Source organism: Pygocentrus nattereri, chromosome 9 (genome assembly GCF_015220715.1).
Source record: "Pygocentrus nattereri isolate fPygNat1 chromosome 9, fPygNat1.pri, whole genome shotgun sequence".
Classification (NCBI taxonomy): Eukaryota; Metazoa; Chordata; class Actinopteri; order Characiformes; family Serrasalmidae; genus Pygocentrus; species Pygocentrus nattereri.
In genome coordinates this window covers 40,760,674-40,782,913 of record NC_051219.1, presented here as the reverse complement: position 1 = coordinate 40,782,913, position 22,240 = coordinate 40,760,674, and the positions used below count along the sequence as shown (strand labels likewise).

General features: G+C 39.5%; 1 protein-coding gene across 6 annotated transcripts in view; it reads left to right on the top strand.

Moving 5' to 3' along the window:
- snphb (syntaphilin b) overlaps positions 1-22,240 on the top strand; it is a 41,005-nt gene that overhangs the window by 2,379 nt on the left and 16,386 nt on the right. For 2 of the 6 annotated variants that reach the window (XM_037541201.1, XM_017710890.2), the window contains exons 2-3: positions 18,453-18,588; positions 20,297-20,371. In XM_037541201.1, coding sequence (XP_037397098.1) covers positions 18,545-18,588; positions 20,297-20,371 — 119 coding nt within the window. In that variant the 5' untranslated portion in view covers positions 18,453-18,544. Of the gene's footprint in view, positions 1-18,452; positions 18,589-19,055; positions 20,372-20,405; positions 22,041-22,240 lie in introns of those variants that run through there. The other 4 variants (XM_037541202.1, XM_037541199.1, XM_037541200.1 and 1 more) reach the window with 3 other exon arrangements.

Here is a 22,240-nt window from a genome sequence, read left to right as displayed (position 1 = left end):
TTTCCGGAATAGTGGCCGTCTCCATGGAGACTCTTCTCACCTTCTCAAGTGTGTTTCCTGTCCATTTTAGAGCCGCCGTTGTCTGTCAAGTTTCAGTACAGTCCATAATGCAGTTATGAAACTTCATATTGCGGTTGTCAGAGCAAAACCTTGTACCTTTATTTTTGTTGTTTTTCTGTTTGTGACATGATTCAAAAATGTCTATTGTTGTTTACATTATGAGTAAAGTTTATGATGACTGGTCCAAAAGAAACAGCCCAAAATGACTCGGAAAAACGTCTGGTTCCATTGACTTACAGTCCTGTGTGAAAGTTTTAGGCATCTAAGCAAATTTTTAAACAGTTGACCTCAGCAGTGAGTTTATCACAGTATACATTAGAATAAAGTCGTATTCATAATTCAAATAAACAGAAAAACTATAAAAAGTAACAAGAATTTCTCGGGTCCATATTTTTCCTGGACACCTTCACAGCCGCCACAGAGACTCGTTAATATCATCAATTACATCATGAGCTCAATTTACTGAAGTACTGATTGGTCAAACCAGGAGCTCCCTGGCTCCCTTCAGTCTGGGAGGAGATGAGACCCCTGAGCAGAAAGCGTTCTGCGTTCTCCACGTCAATAAGAGTGAATCTGTCAGAGCTGTGCAGCTCAGAGCGTTCGTTGTTGGACCCACAGCACTGGATGACCTCCGAAATCCCACTGAAAGAGCCGTGAGTGCAGAGACACTCGACACGCTCAATCCAGTCTGGGATGAGTTTGACTGTGGTGTTGATGTCCGTACAGATGGAGGAGGTCCAGACTGAGAACCTGTACAATTACATAATAAGTTTTATACTCATTTAATCCATTTACAGTTCACTGCATTGATCTGTAATGATTTACAAGAGAAATAAATAATTTTGAAATCGGGTCTCTTCCTGCACTATGCCCTATTTTTCACATACGACTTTTATTCTTTTAGCTTTTTCATTGCTATGAAAAGGGGCCGCTATAAAAAATACTCTCCGATTAAAACTTGCATAGTGAGTTTATAGCCGTTGTTTTAGTTAAAATCCAGTGTGTTCAACAATACTGAATGATTAAATTAAATATATTAGGGATGTTTTTAAGGCCTGTATCATTGCCATAGGCCACAGTTGTGGTTTACTGCGGTGTGGTGGTCAGAGCAAAGGAATAAGGAAGATTAGTAAACGTTCTTCATTTGTAATCACGAAGGCAGCAGGACAGGCAGTGGTCAATATGAGGGCATATGCATGTGAGATTTTGCAGCTGTAAAATGAACCAAATATTGAAGAAAATATACATGACCATGTACCTCAGATCAAAAACATCACAGTAACATTATCTGCTCAGTGTTTATAGTAGTAGTACAACTCTAAACGGCTACACCGGTCAGGCATGACATGATGACCACCTCCTTGTTTCTACACTCATTGTCCATCTTATCAGCTCCACTTACTGCATAGCTGCACTCTGTAGTTCTACAGTTACAGACTGTAGTCCATCTGTTTCTCTGATACTCTGTTACCCTGTTCTTCAGTCGTCAGGACCCCCATGGACCCTCACAGAGCAGGTACTGTTTGGGTGGTGGATCATTCTCAGCATTGCAGTAACACTGACGTGGTGTTGGTGTGTTAGTGTGTGTTGCGCTGTCATGAGTGGATCAGACACAGCAGTGCTGCTGGAGTTTTTAAACACTGTGTCCACTCACTGTCCACTCTATTAGACACTCCTACACTCCTTGTAGATGTAAAGTCAGAGACGACAGCTCATCTGCTGCTGCACAGTTTGTGTTGGTCATCCTCTAGTCCTTCATCAGTGGTCACAGGACACTGTAGGCTGGATATTTTTGGTTGGTGGACTATTCTCAGTCCAGCAGCGACACTGAGGTGTTTAAAAACTCCAGCAGCACTGCTGTGTCTGATCCACTCAGACCAGCACAATACACACCACCACCATGTCAGTGTCACTGCAGTGCTGAAAATGATTCACCACCCAAATAGTACCTGCTCTGTGAGGGTCCATGGGGGTCCTGACCACTGAAGAACAGGGTAACAGAGTATCAGAGAAACAGATGGACTACAGTCTGAAACTGTAGAACTACAAAGTGCAGCTATACAGTAAGTGGAGCTGATCAAATGGGCAGTGAGCACAGGTGGTCATAGTGTATATTAATAAATCAGTGTATATTAATAAATAAACAAAATTCTAGTCGCTGATCACAGCAGGCTAAAAACCAAGCACTCTCTAGAGGTGTCTGTGAAAGTAAACTAACTGAAACACACACCTAACATGGAGTATACATGCTTTAACAACTGCTACTCCATTCCTTTACACAACTTCACACAGTAAACTAATGAATAAACTCTTTTTTCGGAATGTGTGTTGCGCAGGAAGGGCCAGAGTCCAATGCCTTCACCAAAACAGCCTTTTATGAATAATAATTAACGAAGAGGATGAGTTGGCAGTGTGCTGTCTTTAATAAATTTCACCCAGTAATCATTCATGCATACACACTGTGGACAAAAGTCGGCAGTGGTGTCCAGAAATCTTACATTGGCTTTGGATGAAACTCAACATTCAAAGATCCGCTCGGCAGTAGTGCAGGGTCAGCAGAGCTGTTTGTGTCTTCCGTGTTGGGGCTGAATGCGTGTAGCTGCATGGCCGGCTAATGGAATGAAATGAAGATGAAATGAAGGCTAAACGTCAGAATATTTTGATGTGCTCCCATCATTTGGCGCACCATGATTTAGGAATCAGTGACTTTACATTAAGACCAGGTTTCAGAGAGTACTTGTTGGCATTTCATAGGTTTTTGTTCCTCGTCTGCTCACTGTTGTATTAGGAGATACCCAAGTAACTGAGTAACACTCTGTGTAGTGTCTCCAGTGAGGGACTATGAAGCCCGGCCAAACAGGAGAGCTGTGGAAGCTGTCGCAGCTCAGCTTCCTGATAGCGCTGATGTAGCAGTCTGGATAAGAGAGCAGCTTCACTCGTTGTATTTCGCTGCTGTCTGAACAAAACCTCGTATCTCCATTTATGTCATTTTCCACTTTTTGACATAATTCGAAAGTACACGTTGTCCTTTACATTGTTGCACCAAATTTCGTGATGAATGGACCAAAAGAAACAACCCAGAATGACTTGGGGGGAAAAAGTCTGGTTCCATTGACCGACATTAAAAGGAAAGTATATTGTTTCCTTCTCCTGTAAAGTTGCCATTTCGGCGATACGAGGTTTTGTTCCGACACAAGCGAAACGTGAACATTTAGGCACCTCTGGTCAAACAAGATGTTTTCTTGAGTTTTTAAGTAAAATTAATTACACATCCACTACAGACAACAAAACTATGCACATTTGAATTCACTCTTTATTCACTGAATTGAACACACTGGGGGCAAAAATATAAACACAAAATGTGGCCTTTGCGATAATTATGGCACATTTATTTTTCTCATCAAATGCACAAAATTATAATTTGCAAAAAAATGCCAGGAGAGCTATTTTCACTTAAACAAAACGTGTAATTTGACCAAGAGTATTCAAACTTTTGTATATGACTGCGTGATATCAGGCCTACATTTAGCCAAAAATGGAATTTGCCATTAACTCACTGTTAACACTGATCGGACGATCAGTGATGATTTGGACTTGGAATGCTTTTTGGCGGAATTCCCCTTATTAATAAAATTCATGCTCAGAGGGAAAAATCTGGTCTTTGTGGCTACTGGGAGGGAAAGCAAATGGTGTTAGGAGACTTAATATTCAGCCAGTGTCACACTATGAAACTTTTTGAACATTATATTTATAAAGACAGTTCATATACATTGGAAGAATAATTCCCAACTGGCTAAACTGGCTATAATCTGGCATGCTCTGTGATTGGGATTGTAGTTCAGTTGGCCTTAAATTGGCCTAGGGGTTTAACAGCTCATGTCCGTGTCAGACGTGTGTAAATTTAGTGTTTTCATTAGGTAATAAAGCAGAATAAAGTAGAGAGGAAGATGAATCAGTGCCTTCTCTGAATGCTGAGCGGCACAAGTGAAGTAATGCAGTAACTCTGATTTACTGCTGAGGTTTAGTGGAGAGAGTACTTGCTTTTTCACTGTGTGAAGCTACTGGGTATTTTGATGTGTTGTAATGATGTGACGTTTTCTATAGGAGCACGACAGTTGTTGCCATGATTGTTACAGTAGTAATATTGTTTATTCAGAAATCACTAAAGCTGCATGCTCATTTTGGCGACACTGGACCTGCACATTAATGCTAAACCCGTACTCTGTCATTGAAATAGTATGCAGCCCAACAGCTTGATTCATTGTTGGAGACTGTGGTCATACAGTGTGAGCACAGTGTAAACTGGTATCAGCGTAATCTCTGTACCCTGATCGTTTCTGCAAGAGAACAATACATCACTGGAAAACAATCAATCATTTCCCCTCTGACATGCTAACTAGCAAAATCACTATGATCCATAAACCACTCCCACAAGGCCAGATGAACCACAGTCATTAAATAAGCAGCCGTTTGAACAGAACAGTTCAGAACAGAATTAGGCCAAACGCTCTTGAAAATAAAGGTGCCCAAAAGGGTTTTTTTGAGCGATGTCATAGAGCCGGGGTCAGCAAGCCAAATGTTAAGAAGAGCCGTTTTGTCCATTTAACAAAAGTCAAACCACATTGGGAGCCACAACATTTTAAGTCAGTTTTAGCTGTAAAGATGTCTCGGGATGTGCTGATGTACTAGTACAGGATAAAAAAATATGATATAAACTTTTTACTTTGCTCTGCTTTAAGCTTCAGCTAAGCTATAGCCACTTTTCTCACATCTCCAGCAGGAAACTTTTCCACACAAGTAGAACAGTTTCTTGTAAAATGTCTCTTAACGTTCCTTTTTTTTACGAGGCTGACGCTTTTCATTAACCTGCTACGAATTTTCCATTCCACCTTTAATGGTGGCTGAGGCACCAGAACATAACAGCTGCACCATTTAAGGTGGAACGGGACTTTGAATGAGAAGCTGGCAAATGAGATGCGACTTCAGCTTCGTGACGTTTTAGTGTTTGATAGTTTCTCGCTGCAGATTAAAAGTATCAGGAAAGCAAATCGAGTGATTATAAATGCAGATAAGTCATTTGGTCTCCAAATTATCCATGTTCGCCAGAAATCTTTCTCTTTGCCTTGTCGTTAACTACTAGCTAGGCGAGACTGTTGTCTGCATTGCTATGGTGACAGTCTGCACACCAACCTTAAGGGTTAAAGGGTGAATTAGCAGTTACACATTAATTCCAGCATTTAAGACCATTTATTGTTAAAACTGTGTTGAAAAGGAGGGTTATTTTATTTTTACCTGCAAACCTATTCCTGCTCAGGAGCCAGAACAGGGCAGTCAGGACAGTAAAGGAGCCACATGCAGCTCCGGAGCCACGTGTTGCCAACCCCTGGCATAAAAGAATCACTTTTGGTTTTCTAAGAACCTTTCAGTGCTGTGGAGAAACACACTGAACGGTTCTTTACAGAAGGTCTTTCCTCGCTGAAACATTTCTAGGTCCAAAAGACTGGCCGTTAGTATGTGTTTGTGTGTATGTATAATGTGCAGTAGTGCTGTCTGAGGGTGCCTGGCTCACAGTCATAAAGCTTCAGCTGTGTAGTCTCACAAACACGGCCTGTCTTTGACTGACCCACCTGAGGTCACTCTGCCTTCCCTGTGATGAAGCGTGACGCAGCACTTCTTAATGATGGAGTGTGTGATGAATACGGCTAAGGGATGTATATCTGTAGGGGTGCTCTAGAGGTGGTGGAGATGCTGAATGGCTGGATCATTAACCTTCCAAGGTCCCTCAAAGCATTTACACCTTGAAATGCCTCTTCTTACATTTTGTTGAGTCCTCACTCGTAGCTCATTGAAAGAAGCAAATAGCGGTTTCTAAACCTGCGATCAGTACCACATTTGTTTTTGTTGTAAATGCTTTGCTTTGTTTCATTTTTGTAGAGCATCTAATGGAATTGGCTCATAACTCACTCATTCACTCATGGTTAGCAGGCTAAAGATGCTCCACAAGGGCTCTTCAGGGGCATGTGCTAAAGATTAACAACTAGCTAACAACAAGAAATAGAAAGGCACAAAACAGTGGCTGGATCTCCAGGGTAGGGCTGGTGGCTACTTCTGTAAAGTGATCATTGTGGTGATCCTGTGCAGCTTTCATGCTGAAATGTGGATTGGCCCCAAAAAAGCAGGGATCAGTGATTTTGTCTCAGTGTACTATTGTAAGCACCAAGCAAAGAAAGAGCTTGTGAGACAGAGAGGATGAAGCTGTCGGTTTCATCCTCTCCCTGGTGTTTGATTGTATATGATCCGTCTGCAGCTGGTACTCGCTGTGATTCCACTGAAGGACAAATATAGCATTACTGTGGCTTTGTGACTCCCTCGGTGTGTATGTGAGGCGGGGAGAGGGGGGTGAGAGTGACTCACTTTTTCTCTGCATGGTACTGAGTCATGAGTAGGGAGTCCCAGTGAGCATTACTGCAGTTGCTGCACCTTGATAAAGGTGCTAAAATGACTCGAGTCCTCTTCATTTCTCACCTAACGATATAGTTAAACACACCGTAGAAGTCTGATCTCTTATCATACAACAGTTAGTTCCGGCCGCGCAAGCTGATTGGTTGGAGAAGCGTTCTAGTGTTAGTGTCTAGACGCTGTTGCTAAGCAACGACTTTGATAGCTGTAGGAGACGCTCAAGCCATTTGAACGTTTTTACTTCTTACTTTGCCGCAAACAGAAAATGGACACTGTTAAGATCACATCTGACCGACAGCCGATTTGGTCCGACTCTGAAGATGAGACGACACTAAATTCCCAAACTGTCGTCACCACTGAGCAGCTTCTCAGTCGGCAGCTGTGACAGAAGAACAGCTGAACAACCTGGAATCAGCCAGAAATGAACCTAATACCATTCACCAAACTAAATGGGCTGTAAGATGCTTTACAGACCAGCTGGAACTGTAATTCGGCGGAAGGAACTGTGAACATTAAAACATATTAAACGCTGTGTTCACGGCCCAATTGATTAATTTCTTACTTTATTTATTTAATTGTTGTATAAAAGCAATAGAACTCTCAAGGTCGTGTGAATAACATCACGTGCCTGCAATCAACTGAACAGCTGTGATGTTATTTCTCGATAGCACACTTCCTCTCGTGTTCTGTTGCTTAAATAGACGTTTATCACATTCCTAAGAACATACTATACTTTCTCTGCAGAACGAGGCCTAAACCAAACGACAGCTTTGTTATTTACACTGTTGCACTGGTATTCAGTCTCCAGCTACTTGGAAACGACTGTTTCCTGCTGTCATGTCAGTCACAGCATAAATAATTTAGACACATCTGCGCTGTGCATACTCACACAGTCCAAAAGCCTGCAGTATGGCACAGTAGAAATACTTCTGCAATAGAGAAGAAAATGTTTGCAGTGCTGAAATTCATTTAGACAGTCACAGATAGGGGTTTAAAGATATCATGGATATCATCTGTACTTAAAGAACACGTTAACACTTTCTATGTATGTCACATTTGTGAGTATCTATAAACACATTCAAACATTATAATGCATTCATAAGGCATCATAAACATGTCTTTAAACATTTATAAAAATGCATTACACGTTATAGCCATGCTTATTATGCATTATGAATTGTTAACATAACATAAGTTCTGTTCATAACAAATTATAAGTTGTATTTGAAAATACAAGTAAAGTGAAGCGTACTGGACTGAAGCCTCCTCCAGGGTTAAGAGTTGAAGTATTTACTGAAGAATTTACTGAAACACTAAAACATCCACATTAAAGCTCATTACAGGCTTCAAATGTCAGAGTTTAAACTAGAGCTGCCATCAGTGTTTCACCCAATGTGGGAAAGTTAATGTACACCACTGTTAATGTGCACCACCGTTAGCCTGGCACTGACTTAACACTGCATATCCAATAGAACGCCAGTAGAAATCAGCACTACTGTGCTGTAGTGTAGTGTAGTGTTACAGAGTGAAGGGTTCTTGATGTCAGAACCAGCAAGGGAACAAACTGCAGTGACAGCTCTACTATCTCGCCTTTCCCTCTACAGGCCTTCACTACACAGTAACTTTAGGCTCAAATAAAATGTTGGAAATCTCAGGGTGTAAATAAACTTTACTTGTCTTTACACACTCCAAGCTGGGACTGACTTCTTTGGCACTGAAAGTATAACATGTTATTAACACTACTTATAATGCGTTATGTTAACAATTCATAATGTATAATAAACATGGCTATAAAGTGTAATTCGGTGTAATTCATTTTTATAAATATTTATAACCATATTGATAATGCCTTATGCATGCATTATAACATGTTATAAATGTGTTTATAGATGCTTACAACATGACATTCATAGAAAGTGTTACCAAGAACAGTAGCCAACTCCATGTTCATTACAAAGTGGGCATAATTAGGCCTGGTTAATTGTATGTAGCAAAGTACAGTATGTGAAGTGTTAAATAAATCTATATGTATGTAATATTAATTGTTATTCGCTCAAGTAGAGTTATATTGACAGTCAGTAGTGTTGGGGGAATTCAGCTGTTGGTACTGGAGTACAAACAACACCTGGAGTGTGAAATGCCCCAAAGTGTTATTTATGAGCAGGACTAGTGTGTGTAACATTTCACCCTGCAAGTGTTCTTTTTGACAATATGCAGTGTGGTATTAACACTGCTCATTTAACGGGTTTAAGGTTTAACAGTATGGTTTTTAATCTCTATAGAGTAAGACTACATAAAGGGTTTTCTCTGCTATACATTATTGGCTTTACACATAAGAAATATCAATGCTATTTTATGATTAATATCGCCTTTATTAGAGGAGTACAAAGGTGTTTATATCATACCCCATCTGTTGTTTTTTGAAAAACGTGTTATATTAAAAATTGTTACAAATGTATTGGAATGAAACTCTTCATATGTGCTCCAAACTCTTTAGGTGTAGATTTAACTCTGCTTAACACTGATTTTATAGTGTATAAGGCAGGTATGCCTCATGTTTTGTATACTCAATGCCAGGTATACTAAGCCACAAAAGTATGCATGCTATACACAGAACTGGCTTACAGTCCTACATGTGCAGTTTATTGTCCTTTAGTCTCTCAAACCAGACGTTTCCTAATGTTTCATATAAACCTCTGAAGTCGTGCCTCATTTTGTAGGATATGTAATGCCCATATTAGGAACTCCCGGTCTAAGACTGGATAGGTCTGGATTTCTTTATGGCAAAAATGGTATTTTAGAAATCACTGATATTGCTTTTCTGGCTTAAAGCAAAATTTGTCTTTCTACCTCATGCTCATGTATTTGCGTGTGTATCGTTAAAAAAGTCAGAAGTCTGGCTGATTATTTTGGCTGATTAGGATTGAATTTCATTTAGAAGATTTTAGAAGAGTTGGTGAGTAGATTTATGTGAATTTCCTCCTCTTCTTGCAATATTTTCCTTAAAACATGTTGGAAGACTTCATTTTACCATGACAGCGCACATAGCATGAAGGCCTGGGCCTCGAAGAAGTGCTGAAAGAATATTTAGTAGAAGAATATCACTGATTCATTGATTTTGAGTTTTTGTTTTTATTTCCTAAATAAATAAAACCCCATTTCCAAAAAAGTTGGGACGCTGTGAAAAATATAAATAAAAATGATGTGTAAATCGTTCAATCAATCAAACCCTGTGTTTCACTGAAAATGCTTCAAAGACAACATATCAAATGTTGAAGCTGAGAAATGTTGTTTTTTGATAAATATTTGTCCATTTTGAATTTGATGCCAGCAACATGTTCCAAAAAAGTTGGGATGGGGACTTGTAAAGTTGTGTAATGCTTAAAAAAACACCTGGTTATTTACTGGCAACAGGTCAGTAACATGATTGAGTATAAAAGAGCATCTCAGAGAGGCAGAATCTTTCAGAAGCAAAAATGGTCTCACCACTCTGAAAGACTGCACGATCAAATAGTGCAACAATTAAAGAAAAACATTTCTCAACATAAAATAGCAAAGAATTTTTACTTTTCATCATCTACAGTACATAATGTCATTAAAAGTTACAGAGAATCTGGACAAATCTCTGTACGTAAGGGAGAAGGCTAAAAACCAGTATTTGCTGGCTGTGATCTTTGGGCCCCCAGATGGCACTGCATTAAAAACAGACACGATTCTGTAGTGAAAATCACTGCATGGGCTCACAAACACTTGTGAAAACTGCTGTCTGTGAAAACAGTTCGTCACTGCATCCACAAATGCAAGTTAAAACTCTAAAACACAAAGAAGAAACTATATGTAAACAGGATGCAGAAACACTGCCACCTTCTCTGGGCCTGAGCTCATTTAACATGGGGGAAGTGGAAAAGTGTTCTGTGGTCTGACGAATCAACATTTGAAATTCTTTTTGGAAATCATAGACACTGTGTCCTCCAGGCTAAAGACCAATCAGCTTGTTATCGCTGCACAGTTCAAAAGCCAGTATTCATGATGGTATATGGGGGCATTAGAGCATCTGTGAAGTCATCATTAATGCTGAACAATACATACATGTTCTGGCAACATATGCTGCCATCCAGATGACGTCTTTTTCAGGGAAGGCCTTATCAAACTGCCATCTTAACTATTTGGTAGACATGAATATTTTTGGAATTGTGGGGTCAAAAAAACAACAACAAAAAAAATGTTTTTATTATTTCCCCAAACAAATAAAAAAATGCAAAAAAAAAATCCAACAAAAAATGGATTTTTTCTCTGTGAGAACATTAAAGGGTTAAGCAAAAATGGGAAAACATTTCACTTTCAAACCTTCAGCAGTGTCTCCTCAGTTTACAAACACTTAGATGAATGTTAAAAGAAGAGGTGATGAAACTTTTTTGGAAAATGTTCTTGGCATCAAATTCAAAATGGGCAACGAAGTTTCTCAGTTTCAACATTTGGTTTGTTGTCTTTGTACTATTATTAATGAAATATAGGGTTTAAATGATCAGCACATTTGTTTGTATTTCCATTTTGTACAGCATCCCAACCTTTTTTGGAAATGGATTGAATTGTTTTTTTTTTGAGTGGAAGCAAAATTATGTTCCAACGGAATGTTTTGTTGGGAAAAACTTTATTTACACTTCTGTCTCTTTGTAATTTAATATATAATTTCTCTTTTGTTTGAGTGCTTGTTGATACATCAGAGTTATATCTTATATACATTACATTATAAAATGTTCTGTTAGTTCTGTTTCAGAATAGCAGAATTTTTACCCGTTTTAAATCAGTATCGACCACAAAATTGTTACCATTGGTCAGGCTCTATCCAGGGCCTCACAACGTCACACGATCAATGTTAGGAAACTCAACATTCATTTCAGATGCATTATAGGGGCTCATCACTCTTTCACACAAGTTGCATGCAGATTTCTGTGATGTAAGATAATTCAAGGTTAGCTGTCTGAGTGTAGTAGGACATGTTGACAGTGGAGATTGTTGAGGGGAGGGTTAGCAGAGTCATCAAACCAACCATTTCCATTACTTTTGCACAGTTAAGGCAAACCCCTGCAGGAAAGTGCTGCTGTAGTGTAAATGGATGAGTGGTATAAATAGCCTGACTCATGCTTCCTCTTTCTCTCTCCAATCAGCTTTGAAGCTGTATACAGCAGGGTGTGTGCCTGCATCTTTGATGAGGTCTGGTTATGTAACAGGGCTGTGCAGGTCTTTCAACAGAGGCAGATGTTCCCCTTCATCTGAAAATGAAGCCAGGATCTGTTTCTTTAATGTTTTCTGTGTGCGTTTACCTCTTCTATGTTTTGTGGACTGGGTCAAGAACGTAATCTGTGCTCCAGCTTTCTCAGAATGATGATGACTTCGGCTGCTTGCTTAATTTGTTACCATGAACTCACAAATCTGAGTGAGGATTAGATGATGACACCTCACCACAGTACGGGAAATAGTTTCTCATCTCATTTTCATCAACAAGATTTTATCAGGCACTCTACTCAGCATTTTCATTTCCTCAATGCGTCCTCCATCGTCTGAGCATGCGTTTAGTTGTACAGGCGGGCTTTTAGTTTTGTCCTGAATGGTACAGTTGACAACAGTTACAATAACATAAAGCAAATCGCTGCTGTTGGAATAAAATCTCTTATCTCCATTTTTGTCATTTTTAAGTTTTTGGCATAATTTCAAAATGTGTGTCATCCTTTACATTGTGTGTAAATGTCTTGATGAACAGACCAAAAGAAACGGCCCAGAATGACTTGGAGAAACGTCTGGTTCCATTGACTTTCATTAAAAGTAATGTATGTTTTTTCCTTCTCCTGTAAAGTTACCCTTTTGGAGATGCATGGTTTTGTTCCAACAACAGCGGAATGTAACTCAGCTTTGTGATACTTTGGATTCATTTAATGCTTTTAATTTGTCTGTCTTTTAATTTGTCATGTGCTCAATTAGAAAGTCTGACCAGCCCAACTCAAACCACACTTAAGCCAGAATGCTTAAGCAGGCTGTTTTAGTCAGTGTCTCAGGAAAAGGCCATTTTCCTGGATGGCACTGTAGAAATGGAGCATCTTCATACCTGGAAACAATGACCTTCTGCCCTTCAAACCTGAGCCAACCAGTTAGCAGGACTGTCCAGCAGGAGAGCTGCAGGCTGACCCAGCACCTCAGGGTCAGTTCTTATTTTCCCGTTGTGTTCCTCCTTCCTCACGCAAGTGCAATATTCTACATCCAGTCTCATCACAAACAGATTTTATACCTATTATATTATACCTACCTATTATACCTATTCATGGTTCTGACTTGTGGCCATTTAACCTAATTAAATGTGAGGTGTTGCACTAGGTGTGTTTTTTAGCATTGTACAATTTAACCAGTCTTTTGTTCCCTTGTTCCAACTTTTTTTAAATCTGTTGCCAGTGTTGCCGGCATAAAAGTCCAAACAGGCATATATTTTTCAAACAACAATATAATTTCAAAGGTACATTATTTGATTTGTTATCTTTGTACTATTATACATTCAATTTAGAGTTCAGTTATTTGCACATCATTGTATTCTGTTTTTATTTATATTGTTTGTACCAGCTCAGTCCCATAACAGGGTTATAAATATTTAATTTCAGTTTTCTGCCGTTCACTCAGACTGTCGTGCTGGTACTATAATTTGTAATGGAACGTTTTGTATTAAGGGGCGGCACAGTGGCGTGGTGGGTAGCGCTGTCGCCTCACAGCGAGGAGGGCCTGGGTTCGATTCCCCAGCCGGGCGGCCAGGGTGTGGAGTTTGCATGTTTGCATGTTCTCCCTGTGTCTGCGTGGGTTTCCTCCCACAGTCCAAAGACATGCAGTTAGGCCAATTGGACATGCTGAATTGCCCCTAGGTGTGAGTGACTGTCTGTGTCTGTCTGTCTGCCCTGCAATGGACTGGCGACCTGTCCAGGGTGTATCCTGCCTTCCGCCTGAAGACTGCTGGGATAGGCTCCGGCATCCCCCCGCGACCCTGATGGAGAAGCGGCTTAGAAAATGGATGGATGGACGTTTTGTATTAAATTTTTAAAAAATGCAATCACATTTATTTGACCGTTTGGTTTGGAGGAGTCCGCTTTCGTCTAATCTCGAGTCTTATATGTGGTGATTTGATCTCTGATTTGGATGTGCAGATTTAGCTGTTGCTGATGTTGCGGGTGCTTGATGTGTGTAATGGATTATTCTGAAGTGAACAGTAATGCGTTAGAGAGTTGCAGAGCTGGTGCTTTGTGTTTCTCAGGGTGCATTTACAAAATTAAAAATAAATCAGTGCCAACACTGTAGATTTAAGATCTCTGGTACCTAAAGCAATTATATGCCAAAGCTGCCTATAGATAAGGGTCATTCTACAATGTCTACTTTTTCAATCAATCCATAGGAGTCACTGGTGTTACCGATCGTCTTTGGCGCTACACATAATAAAGGTAACACCAGAGACAATTTTAATGAAAAATGTCTATTTTAATTTACAAAACAGCTGCTACAGAGCAACAAACCACATGTTGTCAATCATGGAACATCCACTAAAATATGGAATTTAATCTATTTGTATTCAATTTTTTCACAGTTACCTAAGAATAAAGTGGGTCACACCAGTGAGGTCAACTAAAAGCTTCATATGAAAAATGAGCTGAATGAGAAAATCTCTGATAACTGAAAGACACGGTGGACTCACCATGTGCTTTTCTACATAGATCCTCAGAAAATTAGTAAAAGGAAGTTGTGATGTCATCAGTGTGATTTTTTTTAATGAGAGATTTTTGTTAAGCAGTAACACCAGTGACACGACTCCTGGGGACAACTTTCATTATATATTTTATAAGATTTATTTGACGTTTGGTTTCTTTGTCATTTAAATCATATATTTAGAATTAACAACCATTTGTCACGGTGTTTGCACACTGTGAAATTAGACCTCTGCGTTTAACCCATCCGTGCAGTGAAACACCCACATGCATGCACACTAGCGAACACACACACTAGGGGGCAGTGAGCACACTTGCCCGGAGCAGTGGGCAGCCCTATCCACGGTGCCTGGGGAGCAATTGGGGGTTAGGTGCTTTGCTCAAGGGTACTACAGTCATGGACTGTCAGCCAAGGGGATCAAACCAGTGACCTTCCAGTCACAGGGCTGGTTCCCTAACCTCCAGTCCACGACTGCCCATATCACAATTCACTGTAATGTGTAGAATGTTGCAGTTAAAATAGCAGAAAAAACATGTTTTTTATGGCCTTCACACGACTGTGAGGACGAGCTCTTCTGTGGGGCTTGGAACTCTATATGATGGATCAAGAAGATGTAATTATCAAAATGGCTAATTGTTTAATTTTTAGATAAAAAAATAAACTGTAACCCTAACATGTTTTTAAGTCTAATATATTCGTAAACACTAGGGACACAACAATAGACGTTTTCATAGAATGACTCATTTTGATGCCGTGATAGAAATGAATTGTGTGTATGAAAGAAAGGGATTATGTTGAAAGAATAAGATGCTTGAGAGATCACATGTATGGTTGAATAATCAGATTCTGGTCAAATCGTATGAAGAAGGGAATTAGTAGTCAGGGTGCGCATGTTTTGGTGAAATCTGTAAATCTGAGCAGAGAAGGTCATGCTGAACGACAGAGCTGCTGATTTTGGGCTGTAAAAGGGAGCAGATGCTTGACTCAGTGTGCAAATGTGAGAGAGAAAGAAAGGAACGAGTGAGATTGAGAGGGAGAAACAGCTGAGCTCGGCGAACGTCTAACAATTAATTATTCAGCGATTAATCCCTCCTTCCTCAGGCTAACGGGACTCACTTCAAAGCCAATATGACACATGTAAGCATCACTGTTATCCTGCGTGTATGTACAGTACTTACAGATATAAGGTTAATGTGTAACTCAATTACACAAGCAGAGTGAAATGGAAAAAAATCAAACTCGATTTTGCTGTGTGTTTGTTGGTATTTAATATAATTGAGATTGTTATGTTAAAAAGATTTTCTAAACCTTGATATAACATGATTATAGAAGCGCCTGTGTTATTTTAATACTAAAGTAAATGATCATCACTGTCCCCAAAACAAACTCCGTTTTTGTTGTGACTTACTTTTTTTTCCATAATTTGAAAGTCTAGTGACTATTTCCATTGCTTTACAATTTCATGATAAACAGACCAATAGAAATGGTCCAAAATTACATTTACATAACTCTTCTCCTGTAAAGTTATCATTTTCCGAATTGAGGTTTTGTTTTGACAGCAGTGTTATATTTGTTGTGGCATGCGAATGCTTTCTGCAATATCAGTATTAAAAAAGGCCAAGAGGTGGGCAGTAAGATGCATATCTCAGGGGTCTGCAACCCAAGTGTGAAGAAGTGCCATTCTGTCTATGTAACAAAAATCAAACCACTTTGAGATGTTGGCACAACATTTTATGTCGTTTTACCATCTTGGCTGCAAATATGTCTCACTGTGTGCTAATGTAGTAGTACATGCTAAAAACAATATGTTTGTTGTATAATAATTATATAACAAATTATATATGTTTATAATATAACGGAAAACACAGACTTACTTTGCTCTGCTTTAAGCTACAGTTCAGCTACAGCTGCTTTTCTCGCATCTCTGGCAGGAAACGTTTCCTCAATGTAGCAGTTTCTTGTAAAATGTTTCTCAACATTCGTTTTTTTACAAGGCTGAAGTCGCTTCTCATTCACCGGTTTCCTGATCGAATTTTCCCGTTTTACCTTAAATGATGCCTGAGGTGCCAGTATGTAACTGCTGCACCATTCAAGATGCAACAGGACCATTTGAATGAGAAGCTGGCAAACGAGACGCTGACTAGAGCTTTGTGACTTTTTAGTGTTCAGCTTCTCGTTGCAGAATAAACGTATCAGGAAACCAGCTGGAGTGATTATAAATGCAAAAAAGCCCATTTGTCTCTAAATGTTCGTCTTAAATCTTTCTCTTTGCCATTTCGTTAGCTACTGATTGTTGTCGTTGCCATGGTAACCAGCAGTCTGCTTGCCAATCTTCAGGGTTAAGGGGCGAATTAGCAGTTCTATATTAACTCCAGCGTCTAAGACCATTTACTGTTAAAACTGTGTTGAACGATCAGCAGAGCTTTATTTTACTGTAAAAGAGGCTTATTTTACAGTATTTTTACCTAAAAATCTGTTTCTCCTGTGCCACAAAAGGGCAATAAAAGAGCCGTGTTTGCCGACCACTGGCACATCTCATGATAAAGAGAGCATTATTAGTCCTCTTTGAATAGATTTAGTTCATCACATGTCAAACAATATATAACAAACATTGTTGCCACAGTTTTTGATGTTAGTTCTTAAATGTCTTGTACTAAAATATCGTACCCCTGTATTTTTTCCGTAGTGTCCACCCCTGCAAAGTCCTACATTTTGTTGTATAAGTGTTTTGTTCAGCTCTTTGCTTGACTCTCACAGAGCCCATATCATGGGAAACTTCATGTTTCTTGCATGTCATAAGTGGAGCGTGAGGGGGGAGATAAATAATACAAGACAAATATTGGTAATGTGCCTTTTAAACTAGTGCATTCTCAGCCTGGTGATCAGTTCTGCTCTGTGCCATTCTGTATCCCTCCAAACTGTGCAATCTCATTAGGTCTAAGAGTGCCTAATGCTTAAACTAACGATGGCTGAGATGTTCCTGGAATCCGACAGGTCTAGATGGGCTATACATTTCTACAATACACATTCCTGGTCCAGTAACCATGTACAAAATAACCAGAGGTGGACGAAGTACACAAAATATGTACTTGAGTTAAAGTAGATACTCAAGGTAAAATATTCCTCCAGTAAAAGTAGAAGTTCCTCCCTTTAGACCTCCACTTGAGTAAAAGTACTAAAGTATTTACCTTCAAATGTACTTAAGTATAAAGTAAAAGTACTAAAAGAGGAATTCTTGCTCTGATCTGGTCCTGTTATCATTTTTATAACCGGACTGGCTTCATGAACTCATTTCAGGTGAAAGTCCTCCAGCGTCTCTCTTGGTAAACCAGTCTTTTAATAGAACGTCATTAATTAGTGACGCTGACGTCTATTAAAATGATCAGAAGCACAAAACACTGAAGGTAAACAGTTTCCATCAGGGAGAACCGAGTGGCTCTGAAATCACTTTTTACACACAAGCAAAGTTTCAGTTTCAGATTTATTTACAACTTAGTTCCAAGTTTAAGTTGAATAAAAACTGGCTTTAAACTCAGGATCACAGATGAGCTCCTTTACTATGTTGATCTGTAGGCGTCTGTTCATAAACATAAACCAGCCCAAACTCATTTACTATAAAATGAACTGGTGTTTGTAGAAATTCAGAAAAAATCCGCGTCAGTCTCGACTGCATATGTGGACATATTTCTATATTGTGCTCTATTTACACAAAGTTAGGTTAGTTCATCATTTAGGTGACATATGTGCTCCCAAATTTTACGCTGCTGCGCTGACGTTGAACCGTGTGCTGCACTGGATCAGGTCACTGCAACAGGTCAAAACCAGCTCTAAACAAAGTGACCGCTGGGCCCTGATTGGTGCTCTGGCTTTGCGCTTCTTTCGTTTTGACATGTTATGTTTTTATACACACAGAAACCAAAAGGAACGACAGATTTCTCAAAATGTAGGAGGAAAAAGTCGGATATTAGACTCTGAAATGTAGTGGAGTGAAAGGAAAAAGTCGCCCAAAATGGAAAAACTTAAGTAAAGTACAGATACATGAGAAAACTACTTAAGTACAGAAACTAATTACATTTTCTTAGTTACTGTCCACCACTGAAAATAACAGCAGTATTTTCATTTTCATTCAAGGCTGCAAGAAAATAGGGAGGTGTTGGCTTCTTATCTCTTATTTTCTGCCATTGGGTTTCCTTTTCCAGGCTGGCTGCAGCTGAGATCTTTGAGCTGTGCTGAGAGGACTCCTGGCAGAGAAACGGAGAGAGAAGAGGAGTGAGACATCCAGCTGGCCTCCATGTCTTCACCTGTCAATAAAAAATCTGGCTCTGGGTCTCGCAGGTATGGCTCAGCCCTTCCTTTATGCAGCTGTTTGGCTCTCTTGTGTCACCTTTTTTGAGGCAACACAGTCCGCAATTCCACTTGTTTATTCCCTGATTTCTTTTACCTTTCTCCTTATCTCTCTCCTGTCTATTATCCTTTTCATTTTGACTACATGAAATGCGACATGTATCTTAACCCTGCTTAACATGTCTTTCTCTGATTTATAGATCTAGCCTCTGAAGTTCGCTCTGATGGATTTTCTTTGAATATAAAATCTTAGACATGCAGTAGTGTTTGTAGTATGGATACAGTCAATATATATATATTTAACTGCATTTTATTTTCGTTCATCTTCATCAGCCGTGCTTTGCCTGTGCTAACAAGTCTCTTTTTCTGCCTCTCTCTTTTACTTTCTCCTTCTTTCCTGTGCAGTCATGGCTGTGCCAGCTCTTTAGTACTGACCATTTTTCTCTTTCCACCTGAAGATTGATTTCACACTGGGCAAATGGTTGAGGAGCATTTAAACCCAAGAAAGCGACGTTCCAGGAGACTCCACGCTAACGCTAGCAATCTCATCTTATATAAGGCGCATTACCTTTATTGGGAATACAGTTGCTTCACCTTAGCTTTGAACATTTGGTACTTTATGTAATCATCACAGAAATCATGACGGATTGAAAACTAAAACCCTGTTTCCAAAAAAATGGGATACTGTGCAAAACTAAATAAAAACAGAATGCAATTGTTTGCAGATCATTTAAACCCTATATTTGATTGAAAATTGTATGCAGACATTAAATGCTGCAACTGAGAAATTGTTTTTTTTTTTATAAGCCCACTTTGAATTTGATACTTGGTGGAACATCTCACAACTAATTAGGCAACAGGTTAGTAACATGGTTGTGTCTGAAAAGAGCATCACTCTGTAAAAGGCTCAACATATTGGGATTATCTATGGTACATAATGTCATTACATTGTGTGTACATTTTCCTGTAGAAAGGGGGGCGGGGGAGTCTGGTTCCATTGATTTACATTAAAAGTAAAGTAAAGTTTTGCCTTCTTCTGTAAAGTTACCATTTTGGAGATATGAGATTTTCTTCCAAGACCAGCGAAACACTGCCACATTATGAAATGAAATATACGACAGAGGAGAAATTGAAGTTAAAATCCTACATCAAACAAGAAACTTCAGCAGTGTCTCAGGTACCAAATGTTTATAGCGTGTTGTTTACAGAATAAGTGGTGAACATGTTAACAGAATAAGTGGTGAACATGGCCCTGTCCCAACTTTTTGGAAACATGTTGCTGCCATCAAAAATGGGCTTATACTTCACAGAAAAACAATGAAATTTCTTGGTTTCAACATTTGATATATTGTCTTTGTACTGTTTTCACCTAATATAGAGTTCAAGTGATCTGCACATCACTGCATTGTTTTTATTTACATTTGAACAACGGGATTGTATGTAGCAGATCTTTATAGAGTTGGTGTTGCCTTGCACCTAATATTCACTCTGTTATAGTAAAATTAGTGGTTACAGAATCAGTGCTTAACTGATTTTTATATTAATAAGGGATATTACATGTCAAACACTCTGGTAGTTATGAAAGTGACTGTAGTTTGGAGCAGACGGAAACAAACTAGCATGTTTGGTTGTAAATCTAAGCATCTTTGCTTACAGTGGAGCCCAGTGCTGTGCTTTTCTGTCTTGCCTCTCTCCTCAGATTCAACTCTCTGAAGGCCCTGCAGCCTAAATGGCGCTTGCAGCAAATGCTGTCCTCCCCCTCCGTGGCCCCTCCGTGAGCCTCAGATTCTGTACCCTACATAGGGCATGGCTGTATTAGAGATCACTGCTGGTAGTCATAGAATAGTCTGTGCACTGCTCAATAAACCAGGTCCAGTCCAAAACCATCCCTTGAGCACTTTCTCTAAGCCATGGATGGGCAACTTGCATATGCGAGGTTGAAAACGGCCCGGACTATCATTTAAAATGGCCCTTGGTTAAAAATATGATTATTGTTTGACAGCATCGTTCATTGACTTGTTTCATTTAAGTAAATTTACCACTACCCTCAATTACTAAAAGGTCCCTCATAGAACAAGACCTAAGACACTGGCTAAATATAGCTATACACCGTCACTTGTTTACCGCCGCTGTAATGCTAATGGTGTCCCTGGGGGGTTTTCATTGTTAAGTTAGCACCAAGCCAGGGGTGCTATATGTTCAAGCCTGATGGCAGCTCAGCTTTCAACATGGACATTTGAAGCTTTTAACAGACAGGTGATTTTAACTTAAATACTGGCAGAATATGGTAGAATTTCTCACAGACTGTAATGCTGTACCCAATGATTTATCACAGCGGTGGTGAAACTGTGGTCCTGGTGGGCTAATAAATAGGTAACAAAGTTATTTTTAACTTGTTTGGAGACAAAATAATCAAGCTTAACTCTGTAGTTCACTTTTTAATTAGTCAGATTATTATCTGCACTTGCCTTTTTTGGGGATTTCCTACTTGGTGAAGTTGAAAGATGAAGTAAAGTTACATTTTGAAGACTCAAAAGTGCTTTTGAAGCTCTGGAACTTGAACATTTGGGGAATAAATACTGAATTAGAATCAGACTATGTGACACTTAAATTAGAGGTTAGGAAGTCTACTGTGTGGGAGTTCTCACGTAGTTTTGGCCTCTAGTAATGAGGAGAAAAGGTAATAGGCCCTCATCATCACCCATCCCTGCCCTGAGCGTAGATTTGAAGGACTGGATATTTGGGGGCAGAGGTATTCGTTTGATGTCTATCCAAGTCTTTTTATCCCTGTGGTGAGTACTGACGAAGGGCTAGGGATTGGTTGAGGACTGGACCTACAGATGGCTTCCATTCACATAAAGGAAAAACTATACTGTTGATGGTCATCTTGTCTGTAGCTGTGGCATCTTAACTTAGAATCTGACAGAGATACAGCATTTTGCAAAACCCAGAATACAAAACTAATGTCCCTATAGAAGCTTTTCCTACTCGGGTGTAAAAATATCAAATACCATGATATACGAAAACATTATTAATAAGTCCAAGTAATCATACTATTACTGATTTACACGCTTGGGGTGCAAAAAGAAAGGTGTCAAAAATGGTTCTCTGGAGTGATGCCACAGAAGAACCACTCTTGGTTCCCTAAAGAACCAAAAATGTCAATAAATGGTTCTTTAAAGAGCCATTTTTGTGAATGAGATGTGTGAAGAACCTTTATTTTGAAGAGCACTCAAGGTCGTTTGGAAAAGCAAGACGTGGACGATTTGTTCGACCTCTAGATTCTAATTCTCCTGTTTGCTTTTATCTCGCACAGCTCAGTAGAACATCTCTTTCACAGCGTCATTATCACTGCGCTTGATCCAGTCCATCTTGTAGAGCACACTATGATGGACGTATCCTGGTGTCCCCTGTCCCTGGCTGTCTCTCTCTCTCTGCTATCAGTAATGATACCAGATCTTTTCTCTCATGTTTGCTGTCCATGCCTCTGCTTCATCATCTCATTTTGCCTTTTTTTGGACCTGATCCATAAACACAACCTGCTAGAGATGGTACAGGCCACCCTTTCCGAACCGTGGTTGGAAGAAAAGGCATGTCATTCTGAGCTGCTAGAGTATCACATGGAATGTTGGGGTGGGAGGGA